At 41.4% G+C, this 13,009-nt stretch overlaps 1 protein-coding gene across 1 annotated transcript; it reads right to left on the bottom strand.

The window, feature by feature from the left end:
- Positions 1-3,812: 3,812 nt before the first annotated feature.
- Positions 3,813-12,956, bottom strand: LOC135474897 (anamorsin homolog). The gene is made up of 7 exons (XM_064754565.1): positions 12,809-12,956; positions 12,096-12,267; positions 11,185-11,411; positions 8,595-8,754; positions 8,260-8,403; positions 6,135-6,271; positions 3,813-4,849 (listed from the first exon to the last, which is right to left on the bottom strand). Exons 1-7 carry the CDS (start codon positions 12,881-12,883, stop codon positions 4,736-4,738), a joined length of 1,029 nt encoding a protein of 342 aa, XP_064610635.1. The 5' UTR covers positions 12,884-12,956; the 3' UTR covers positions 3,813-4,735.
- Positions 12,957-13,009: the final 53 nt, after the last annotated feature.

Raw genomic sequence — 13,009 nt, forward strand, 5'->3', positions numbered from 1 at the left:
TATCAGTCCAGGTGATTGTATTATTGCCAGTTTTAATTTATCTGGCAGTCTGTCAGATGATTTATACGGTGAAAGTTATTCACACGTCTGGATGAAATTTTGTTTGAAGGAAAACTTCGTTTTGTGCCAAGCGCCAATTAACCTGTTACATTTTAATAGTGATTTTCTTCACCATTTTTTGACAGGACACAAATGGATATTTTCCTTTTACCTTGTAATAGTGTCAAGCAGAGAACTACCCATTCTGAACTAACCAAACACTTTAAATGTAGTTGGGGCCTCCGTGGTTGAGGTGGTTAGCACGCCAGCGCGGCGCAATGATTTAAGAGCGTCTCACCAATGGGGTCGCCATGACTTCCATGTGCTGGCTTCCTCTCCAGCCGTACGTGGTTTCCTCCCACCATAATGCTGCATGACCGCCGTCGTATAGATGAAATATCCTTGAGTACGGCGTAAAACACCAGTCAAGTTAAAACTTAATTTAGCTGTGATGGAGGTCTAAGCTGCCAGAGTGCCTTGCTTTAGTGTGAATATCAGACATTAACGCAGTTTTTGCCGAAACCCAGGTACTGATTCAGCGACAACGAACCAAATCACGACTTCGTTACAAATAGGGTGGACACTAAAACCATTCTACATACATTGCCAATTTTACGACAAACGCAACAAAAACGAAGAAAAATGGGATAAAGATCCATGTGACATATTCTAGCTAAAATCCGCTTACATTTATACATATTTATTTTTCGTAATCACTTTTGAATTAGGACTTAAATTCAGACCCTGTCAGAAAATCTATTAAGTTTACCAGGATATTTTCTGCGGCTTTTTCTTAAATCTAACGTGGTGTTTCTTTTTCTGTTTCCTACGAGGCCGTGGGTCGTGAGGGTATTTCAAAATGGAATTCGCCGGACGGTGCGGAAATGATGATATTGTCACTGACTGGGTCTTCTTGGGGTGAAAGACGCGATTCCATAAAGATTTTAGCAAGCCTGTGTCTTTTTTCGGCTCTGGTTCGCGATGTTCCGCCTGTCGGTAAACCGGAGAGCTCCGGAGATCCGCGTCCTCTGGACTCGGGAGACCGAACTTGACCCGTAGCATCCGGTTCATTGCTAAACCTTCCTCTCTCAACAGAACGATCTGGGCTGTCCAATCCGGCCACATCCGGCGGCGAGGGACTCTGTTGTTCATTTCTTGTTCATTTCAAAATACTTCGTCTATCGCCATCTGCACTCGACGTTTAAGCGTAACGTACATTTCGAAGAAATGTTGACAAAACAGAGTGGCACTACCCAATGAAGTATGGATCCCTTCGATGTTTGTGGTGTAAAATACGTGGGGGCTCTTTTGTAGTTCAGCGATCTCTCCGCGGTCACAATGAAGACTTCAGAGGTGATACCAAGCAACACCTGCCGAATGCCTTGGCTGTGACGGGTGGTCTCCAAACACGGGGCCTCAGGCAGAACGTCGGCTTTAAATTCCCTGCACTCTTCCGACAACAACTTGCGGATCCGACCGACTGTTATACACAGGGCTTCTGCAGATGTAGGCCTACACATAAAAAAATATATTTTGGCGCTTTGTAATAACTATACATTAAATAGTTTTAATGGTTGACACACAATGTTGCAACCATATGTCATGACTAGCTAAATCCGTTTTATTTATTTATTTTGTTTATTTATTTAATTGGTGTTTTACGCCGTACTCAAGAATATTTCACTTATACAACGGCGGCCAGCATTATGATGGAAGGAAGCCAGGCAGAGCCCAGGTAAAACCCACGACCATCCGCAGGTTACTGGAAGACCTTCCCATACCTACAGTCGGAGAGGAAGCCAGCTCACAGCGACTGCATTGGTGAGAGGATCCTAGGTCATTATTTATTTATCTGATTGGTGTTTTGCGCCGTACTGAAGAATATTTCACTTATACGACGTCCGCAAGAATTATGGTGGGAGGAAACTGGACAGAGCCCAGTGGAAACCCACAACCATCCGCAGGTTTCCTGAGTCATTACGCTGCGCTAGTGCGCTAACCACTGAGCCACGGAGGCCCCTATACCCCATTAAGGTTGGACGGTTATCTGATTTGTCTACCTTGTTTTGTAAGGTGTAGAACATGTATCTCATAGAAATGTCACTCCATCCATCTGGCGGTCAATATAGCGTTAAGAAAACTCATGCAACAGCGAGTGCCACTTTCTACATCCGACGGGAGGCCAGATTCGCCTCTTCGAACGTCTTCCATGACATCGTCATGTGGCCAATTTCGTCCAGGAAACTATAGTTTTAACATTGCGTCAAGTGAGGTTAAAGTCTACAATCTACGCGAGGCAAGAGATGCGGCCCTTCTTGATCTGCACGTTGTCCACTGCATACAGGCTAAAGTTGTAGTCTTAAATTGAGTGAGTGTTTGGCGTTTAAAGCTGTACAATTTTTCAGTCATATGACGGCAAAGCAATCCTTAGAATGCATGTAATGTGCCTCCTTGTTGCAGGACGAATCTCCACCGCTCTTTCATCTAGTGTTGTTTCACTGATACGCCTTACCAAAGGCAAGTAAGCTGCCAGGCCATTATACTGAGACGAGCCAACCAGTCGTTGCACTATCCCCTTCACGCTGAACGCCAAGCGAGGAAGTTACAACTTTACAACTTTCTTAGGTGTGACTCGGCCCAGGATTGACCCTGGATCTACCGCTCCCGTTCGATCTTAAATTGAAAATAAGATTATTGTCACACGATAAATAAATGGACAGATTAACAGAGGAGCGACAAGGTTATGTTACTTGCTTACCATCGGAAGAATGGTTCTCAACATTCCCGTTATAGGCCTGTCCACAACACAAAGCTGGCCTCTGGGTTCAGCCTGATCGCTCCATCCTCACCCATGCCTGGAGGATCAACTGTCAGACTTGCAAGGCTTTGTCAAGTTTATACCATAGACGACACAATCGCAAGCCTTTGTGACGTTTATGTGACGTTTTCGCTGTTGTATATGGCAACGCGAACAATGGTACTCTGACATATTTATAGGTTATTGAATGGATACGGGCTGATGCGAGCGAGTTCTATTGTTGCGTGGAACCGACGCGGGAACGAGCTCGAGAAAATAAACTATTTATTATACACTAAATATCAATCATTTCACTAGGTAGCAAAATTTAGTCCCTGAAAATGAAAATTTGACACAATGTAAGATACCAAGACTCGTATTATTTTTCTGAATGGCACAAGAATCTGTACATGGAGAGAAGACAGTGTCACTGAATGATGTAACGTCACGTTGCTGCAATACGAAAAATATGTGGCACGATCGCCAAAATGTTAGAAGACAGACAAACGTTGAAGATGTATAATAAAAATAAATATGTACACGTGTATTTGTGTATTGCAGAATCTAGTGAAACGCGTAATGCAAGAATCTAGTAAAACAGTCATCCCTGGGATCTCCTGAACCCAAGCAGTGCCAAGTGTGAATTATTTTCAACGGCATCTACCGACATTTTCTAGAGAGGGCAGGCAATCCTTGTCCAACAGACAAAGCTCCAAAATTTTCACAAAGAAAATAAATGTTATTTGACCCAAGCACTCATGGGCCCATTCGCAGCCTAAGCCCCGAATGCTCTGGTGTTTCAGACAGCCCAGACGCGTTTTAGATAATTTCTGGTGCCCAAAGTCATGACAGGAAGGAGGGATAAAACGGGACACATAAGTTTAGAAAAATTTCATCACAGAAACTCACCAGAGAAATGATATTATCGATTCGAGGTTCAAAGACAGAAACGGACACAAAAACGGTTCATGACCCCGATCTTTAATAAACATTCTGTACAGTTTCTTAAGATATCAAACGTTTGGCAGTACATGTATCTTTATCTTTGAAAGTTTAAACATGGTCATGGTATGAACATCCCTGCCTTGGAAGAATAAAACTACAAAGCATATCCTGCCAATTTAAGATCATCTGTCTCACAAAAGGTTGGAGAAAAGTATTTGCTTTACCGCAGTAAATTCAGGCTAATTTTAGGCACTTGACGTTTGCTTGAAAACAAGTAGGATATTCAGACTGATATCGTGAAGCTAATCTAATCTTTTACAAAACATGCATTCTGGAAGTATAGAGAAAGCAATACATGATCCCAAAAGGTTAGATCCATCATAATAGTAACTTGGCCATAAAAATGGCCATAATTTTGTTGAAAATTGGCAAACTTGGCATGTAACTCTTCATGATGAAGTTAGATGGATCATTCTGTAACAAAATCCACCTTCCCCCTCTCACACCGGGGGCCCATAGGGAAATTACTTACCGTGACTGGATCTTTATTTTAAGACAAGATTATTATGTTACATCAAATTCATGGTATCAAAATATGTTACCCATGTCTTACCCTGGGCACAACCTTGGACCTTGACACTTTAGCCAGCTTTATATAGCTTTCCTCACACCAGCCCTATTTGGTACTTCACCAGAAGAGAAAAGCTTCCTTACAACAGCTAATAAGGACAAGACAAGTTATGATACGTTCCTTTTCAGTCTCAATTACCATACCCAATCTTGATTATTCAACCTTATATAAATTAATACAAACCTATTTATAAAGAAAATGTTTTAACTTCTCGCATCTGCTACTCCTCGAAAATATATCTTCTGGGTCTCCTTGAAAATTTGCATGCACTTCTAGTTTTCTGTAACACTAAATGTGTTCATTGTCATGGTAACAGACCCATGCTACGCATCTGCCTTCAGTTGTCTGTCAGTCAGCGACACTTTTTCCCCGGGCTTGAAGGCCGGCATTCCCAAGTAAGGACAGCTGGCACAACGGAATGCATCTCCCAGGTAACACTGAAATGTACCAACATAATCAGCAGGTTTATTTGTTGTATTTTTTTTCAAACCTCAACATACTTCGTATCATTTTGTTTCAAGACCCATTTCAATTTCAAAGGGTTACCCTGGTAAAATAAAGTGTAACATATTTTCAGGAGTGCAAATCTAATCATGACCCAGGAAATACCTGCCAATCTACCAGAGATAAAACTGTAGTTGGATGCAACATGTATTTATAAAGATTTACATAAATTATAGCACAACTGGATTATCAATCTAGTGTACATTGTCACTCAGGATGTGTCTTCTGTGGAACATCAGACATCAGACTTACACTTCCACAGGCTCGATCATCAATCTAGTGTACACTGTCACTCAGGATGTGTCTTCTGTGGAACATCAGACATCAGACTTACGCTTCCACAGGCCTGATCATCAATCTAGTGTACATTGTCACTCATGATGTGTCTTCTGTGGAACATCAGACATCAGACTTACACTTCCACAGGCTCGGTCATCAGTCTAGTGTAAATTGTCACTCATGGTCTGTCTTCTGTGGAACATCAGACATCAGACTTACGCTTCCACAAGCTCGATCATCAATCTAGTGTACATTGTCACTCATGATGTGTCTTCTGTGGAACATCAGACATCAGACTTACACTTCCACAGGCTCGGTCATCAATCTAGTGTAAATTGTCACTCATGGTCTGTCTTCTGTGGAACATCAGACATTAGACTTATGCTTCCAAAGGCTCGATCATCAATCTAGTGTGCAATGTCACTCATGGTGTGTCTTCTGTGGAACATCAAACATCAGACTTACACTTCCACAGGCTCAATCATCAATCTAGTGTACATTTATCACTCATGATGTGTCTATGGAACATCAGACTTACGCTTCCACAGGCTCGATCATCAATCTAGTGTACATTGTCACTCATGATGTGTCTTCTGTGGAACATCAGACATCAGACTTACACTTCCACAGGCTCAATCATCAATCTAGTGTACATTGTCACTCATGATGTGTCTTCTGTGGAACATCAGACATTAGACTTACACTTCCACAGGCTCGATCACCAATCTATTGTACCCTGTCACTCATGATGTGTCTTCTGTAGAACATCAGACATCAGACTTACACTTCCACAGGCTCGGTCATCAATCTAGTGTAAATTGTCACTCATGGTCTGTCTTCTGTGGAACATCAGACATCAGACTTACGCTTCCACAGGCTCGATCATCAATCTAGTGTACATTTATCACTCATGATGTGTCTATGGAACATCAGACTTACGCTTCCACAGGCCGATGTAGCGGTCTTCTTGGTGTTAGCCTTGACCACTCCTAAATTCTCCCCTTCCTGTTCCTCAGCTAGGCCACAGGTGCAGTTCTTGCAGGCTTTCTTCTTTCCCAAGCCTGGGCCACATTCCGCTGAAATGATCACATGCAGAATGAGAAATACATTACCTTCTTGAACAACATTCCCACAATGAACATAAGTGCAGCTAAGATTCTGTAAGGACTCAGCGACCTGATTACCAGTACTTGAAAAACTGTAATCCCATTTGACTACAGAACTACATGTAAATTTAGCTGACACAGATTTTGGTGCTGTCAGAAACAAACATGCTGACCAGAAACACAAGCATTACATGTGAACAGAATTACAAGTACATCAGATGATATACAATAGCTACCTGTGGATCAGATACTATACAGATACCAGATGCCAGATTAAACCTTGTGTGTTAAGTGAAAGCAGAGATAAGTTTGCTGGAATATGACTGTGATGTACATGTATGTTGGAGTGAAGCTGTGTCAGGACGGGATATGAAGGTGTACAATGTCAGTACAATTCCTGTGAGGGAAGCTAGACCCCTAATATCACACCTGTAGGGGAAGTTGGATCAGCTTTGTGTGAGGCCCCCAATATCATACCTTCAAAGGAAGCAGGATCAGGCTTGTGGGAACAACTCAGATACTAAAGGAAACTGAATCAGGTTTGTATCAAGGACCCCAATATCATACCTTCAAGGGAAGCAAGATCAGATACTATATCAACTCAGATACTATACCCTTAAGGGAAGCAGGATCAGGTTTGTGTGAACAGCTCAGATACTATACCCTTCAGGGAAGCTCAGGTTTGTGTGAAGGCCCCCAATATCATACTGTGAAGAGAAGCTGGAACAGGTTTGTGTAAAAAGCCCTGATACAATACCCTTAAGGGAAGCTGGATCAGGTTTGTGTGAAGGTCCCGAACATCATACCCTTAAGGGAAGCTGGATCACATTTGTGTAAAAAGCCCAGATACCATACCCTTAAGAGAAGCTGGATCAGGTTTGTGTGAGGGCCTAAAATATCATACCTTTAAGGGAGTGAGTGAGTGAGTGAGTGCTTGGGGTTTAATGTCGTACTCAACAATTTTTCAGTCATATGACGACGAAGGAATCATTAGGGTGCTTGTACGTGTAATGTGCCTCCTTGTTGCAGGACGGATTTCCAAAGCTCTTTTATTTAGTGCTGCTTCACTGAGACGACTTACCGAAGGCAAGTAAGCCGCCCCACCCGAGCCATTATACTGATACAGGTCAACCAGTCGTTGCACTATCCCCTTCATGCTGAACGCCAAGCGAGGAAGTTACAACTTCCTCTTTTGAAGTCTTAGGTGTGACCCGATCAAGGATTGATCCTGGATCTAACGGTCCCGAAGCGGGCGCTCTACCAACTGTGTTATCCGGGCCGGTGCCTTTAAGGGGAGCTGGATCAGGTTTGTGTGAGGACCCCAATATCATACCCTCAATGGAAGCAGGATCAGGTTTGTGTGATCAACTCAAATACTATACCCTTAAGGGCAGCTGAATCAGGTTTGTGTGAAGGCCCTCAATATCATACTTTTAAGGGAAGCTGGACCAAGTGTGTGTGAACAACTCTGATTCTATACCCTTAAGGGAAGCTGTGTGAAGACCCCCAATATCACACCTTTAAGGGAAGGAGGATCAGGTTTGTGTGAACAATTCATATACTATACCCTTCAGGAAAGCTGGATCAGGTTTGTGTGAAGGCCCCCACTATCATACTTTTAAGGGAAGCTGAATCATGTTTGTGTAAAAAGCACAGATATCTAACCCTTAAGGGAAGCTGGATCAGGTTTGTGTGAAGGCCCCCAATATCATACCCTTAAGAGAGGCTGGATCAGGTTTGTGTGAAAATCCCTAATATCATACCTTTAAGGGAAGCTGGATCAGGTTTGTGTGAAGGCCCCTAAGATCATATCCTTAAGGGGAGCTTGATCAGGTTTGTGTGAAGACCCCTAATATCATAACCTTAAGAGAAGCTGGATCAGGTTTGTGTAAAAAGCCAAGATACCATACCCCTAAGGGAAGCTGAATCAGGTTTGTGTGAAGGCCCCAACATCTTACCTTTAAGGGAAGCTGGATCAGGTTTCTTCAGATCCTCCTCATCCAAAAGGTCATCAGAGTCCATGATATCCAAGTCATCATCTAACACATCATTGGCTGAGAGGGTCCACACCTTGGCCACACTGGCATCAACTTTGGCTGTTGCTAAAGAGTAAAAGGAAACAGGTGTTTTCAGCACATTTCTTATGTGTTTAATGTGTAATTTAAGAAGGAAAGACAAAACAGTTGTTGAAAATTTCCAATTGCTGAAAATATTTTCAATATCTTATATGCCAAGCAGCTGCTAATCATATATAAAAAAGAAAAATGTAAGAAATTAAATGGGATTAACCGACCTGAAGATTTTAAAGGAAATGAAAGCTTCAGTTGTGAAGTGGACCCAAGCTCATACTCTGGTTTCTTGGCACTGAAGTGGGCAACTGTCAACTGCAGGTCTGTTTTTAAAATCTTTTGTATCTCGCTCAATTCGGAGGATGGACATTTAACTGTTTTGGCCTGAGAAACAGAGACATAAACCAAAGGACACATTGAAGGAAAAATACATTTCAGCAACAAAAATATTGACCAGGGTTATAAGAAAGTGGTACATTTACATGGCTATACTGCCATAGACTTCTTATCCAGAATTAGCCACCTCTATAGTTTAACCAGACCAATGAGATTATTCCAACCACCAATTACACTCACAGTATATCTTGTAGGATGTTGTTCTGAAATGTGATAGTTGCTTTGTACACGTACATGTGTGTAAATGACATTTTCGTACCAGAATCTAAACGGATTCCCATAGGTTTGCTTTGCGGGAATCCATTAGAATCTAGGTCAAATCTAGTACCACAAGGTATACAGTTACTTACTAAGTTTTAATATGGGCTGTTTAAAATCAAACGGTTTGGGGATTTTGGGTGACACATCATTATACAGGGATAGAAATAAGCCACTCAAATCATAAGGCTAGCAAGGCCAGTTGACTTGGAAATCAACTGGCCCTTCCCCAATTATTTAAGGCCCTTCATAATAGAAAAAAGCACTACGCCAATATAGTTTTAACATTGTAGGCTGATTTGAGACATACAGTGTATTATTATTTATGTTCAAAGAATTACAAGATTACTGGTTACTGATGACCTGACAATTTTTTTTTAAGAAGTTCAGGTACTAGAGGTTTGTAACAAAGAAATCAGCTGTGAACTTTTCATATTGGGTAAGATTTTGGGGGAACCAGCAAACCTCGCACAGGCCCTATTAGTAAAATATAAACCATCCTCAGACCAAACCTATCAGGTACAGAAGACTGAACTCAGCTGTAGCAGATCGAGCTGCTAACATTTCTAATAGATTTGCTACATCACTGTGACATTTGACAGTAGCAAGTCACAATAAAATCCTTCTTTTAGTTCCAAAACTTTAGTGTAGATGCGATCAAATTTACAAACAAACTGTTTAAAGTGATTCTGGTTCCGCCACTTCCGGTGTTTCATATCTGCTTAATAGCCAACAACATATTTTTTGGTTTTAATCGTCCTCTGTAGATGGTCAGAACTGCTACCACTGCTGTAGCTGACAAACGGCCATTGCCTTGTTGTACACAAGCGGCATTTCCTACAATTTGTTACAAGCTCACTCATTGGTCCACAGGAGCGACACAGCCAATGGGATAGCCTGTATCATAACCACACTAGAAACCAGCACGTTTTGTTAGCTACTTTTCTTTCACTTTCACCGACATGACGAAGATCGATCAAACTAAACACACATGAACTCCCATTTTGTTTACCCACCACACCCTAATTCACCAGAGTTTGTGTATACATTTAAAGCCCCTTATTCTTACAACTACTCTCCCCGCTTCCTGTCCCTAGGCCCACTCGACCCACTGGACTTTGTTATCCCAACTCTCACCACCACGTCAAAGACTTTATTTGTCAGTTAGTTTATGCTAAATTTGCTTGCAATATGATTCACATCAAAATTACAAAATTAGTTCACAATTTACATGTACTTTGATCTCTGTTCAACAGTATAAAAGTTCATGTTTGTATGTTTTGAAAGAGCTGGTTAGCGCACTAGCACAGCGTAATGACCGAGGAGCCTCTCACCAATGCGGTTGCTGTGAGTTCAAGTCCAGCTCATGCTGGCTTCCTCTCTGGCCGTAAGTGAGAAGGTCTGCCAGCAAGATGCGGCTCTGCCCGGTTTCTGACCACCATAATGCTGGCCACCGTCGTATAAGTGAAATGTTCTTAAGTACGGTGTAAAACACCAATCAAATAAATAAATAAATGTTTTGAAAGTTTGAAAAAACTGAAAATTTGAGAACAACTGGTCATTTTGAAAATTACTTTTGTGACTTTCTTACGGGAATCCAAGCAGATTCCTGTAAATTTGATTTACAGGAATCATAGCGAGAATCGGATTTCTGAATTCCTGTCGAAAGTAAAGCCCTGTGCAGGAAGTAGTACATGAGGAAATAGAAATAAACAGTGAAAAACACAGCCTTGTTTTACTGGACATTATGGACAGTGAAACAGCCATATCATCTATCTCTGCGGCCTTGTAATCACACTGAATGGCAATCAAACAAAGCTGCCAGGATCCTCTTTCATTTCATACTTTCCTGAAACTGCCAATTCCCCTCTCACCGGATGAGTTATTCAAGTCTGAAAACAGCTGGTAAAAGAGATTTCTACTTGTAATTCAGATAAGTAAAGATAGAACGAGTGCTGCACCAATTGTCTGGCCAGGTAAAATAAAGCCTAAATCACTCACTTCTAACCATGCCAAGCTTGGTGTTTAACACAATATTAAAGAATATTTCATTTATATGATGACTCGGCAATCACCAACAAATCCTAGCTGGCTGAGCCACAATGCCTACAAACTTATTGGCCAAGGGGCTAGCAGCACAAAATGAATACTGTTACTTACCTCTGATATATCAACAAATCCTGACAGCTTTATCACAGACGCTAATTTAGCTTGTGTTTTAATGTTAGATGTGCCTTCAGCTGACATGACTGGCTCTCTAATAACAACAACTCCACTTGGTCGCAGTATTCTACACACTTCACCCAGAAGCTCAACATCATGCTGTATGCAACAAGGGGAAGCAACTCCTGACAGCACAACGTCAAATGTGGATACTCCATGTGAAGCTGAAACACAAAGGTTCCAAGGTGAATGAAAGATTATGGCTTCATGTCACTTCAACAATATAGCAGCCATATGGTGGTGTGAACATGTTAAACTAGGAGACAGTAGATGACCTTTCATGCGGCAATAAAAACATTACACAAAAGCAGACATTTTTAGAAGTAGATAAAATAACACTAATATTGTATACTAGAAAATCAGTTATATATTTAGGTTTTATGATGTCAAAACCAAGACATTACCAGCACACTGAAACTCCTTCAGTTTGGTTACATACACATGCCACACTGCCAACCTAGAGGGGTCACTTTAGTCAAGAACACACCATCAACCTTGAAGGGTCATATTACTTACATATACATTGTCAATCTAGAGCGGTCACTTTAGTCATGTATATATGTATACACAAGGACAACCTGTTGGGGTCAGTTTGGTTACGTACACCTGCCACAAGGTCAACCTAAAGGGGTAACTTTAGTCGTGTACACACTATCAACCTTGAAGGGTCATATTACTTACATATACATTGTCAATCTAGAGCGGTCACTTTAGTCATGTATATGTATACACAAGGACAACCTGTTGGGGTCAGTTTGGTTACGTACACCTGCCACAAGGTCAACCTAAAGGGGTAACTTTAGTCGTGTACACACAATCAAACTTGAGGGGTCACATTAGTTACTTACACACAGTCAACCTTTCCACATTCTCCACCTGGACTTTTCCTGTGCCCACTTTCTGTTGCAAGTTTTCCACAAGTGTCTTCACAACCTCAGGGGACTGGGAGCCACCCCATAACACCAGTACGTTGTCCCCATTCTTCACTGGTAAATCCTCTATGTTCTCTGGAATTCCCATCTGGGCAAAAAATAAAAAGAAAATTTCCCTAATTCTGAGTAATGACAGGTTCTCTCTGCACATGCAGATAAATAAACATATGCATCAAAGAAAAGAATATGCTGGACACTTTCACGGAGCTGTCAAGCTGAGGGTGCTGTAATTCGGTATAGTGACATCAGTTCATTGATGGACACATAAGTTCACGATTTCATGTTTGAAATGTAAATTAAAACATGTGGTGACCAATACCCTGGGAGGCTCAAGTATGTATATATAATAATGTATGTATTTGTTGTTCCCAGGGGCACTGACCTAATCAGAGTAAACACACTAAGTTTTCACCAGGATGTCATGTACATGTATTCCTACTATACCAAACTATATTACTTCTAGTAGTAGGCATAAGTAGACCCAACAAAAATATCAATAAATCGGCATCTTAACACAGAAAACAATTCAAGAAAATGGAGAACGGAAGGGTGAAATAACCACAACAGCACAATTTCCGAAATTTACACAATTTTTGTTCTAAAATGATTTTCTCTCGTCACGCATTTACCCTTCTGTTATCTGCAGTATCATGGATAACATGCGCAGTATACGATATCTTGGGTTGCTTTGGATCTGACGTCATGTAGAAGGTTTATGGCGCACATACTTTCACGCGTACGCTCACACATCTCACAGGCCTGTGTCTTAGAAGAAAAAAAAATTCACGACAACCAAGTCATTTTAACTTCTCCTTCTTCAAATCATATAA

The sequence above is a fragment of the Liolophura sinensis genome, chromosome 9 (genome assembly GCF_032854445.1).
Source record: "Liolophura sinensis isolate JHLJ2023 chromosome 9, CUHK_Ljap_v2, whole genome shotgun sequence".
Classification (NCBI taxonomy): domain Eukaryota; kingdom Metazoa; phylum Mollusca; class Polyplacophora; order Chitonida; family Chitonidae; genus Liolophura; species Liolophura sinensis.

What these genes read in the sequence shown, in the direction of transcription:
- LOC135474897 (XM_064754565.1), bottom strand. Translation starts at nt 12,883, where the DNA reads ATGACGTCAGATCCAAAGCAACCCAAGATATCGTATACTGCGCATGTT. An exon ending in GATTTGTTGATATATCAGAG is followed by an intron (nt 8,755 to 11,184) that starts GTAAGTAACAGT and finishes TCTGTTTCTCAG; the next exon opens with GCCAAAACAGTTAAATGTCC. An exon ending in TGATCCAGCTTCCCTTAAAG is followed by an intron (nt 6,272 to 8,259) that starts GTAAGATGTTGG and finishes TGATCATTTCAG; the next exon opens with CGGAATGTGGCCCAGGCTTG.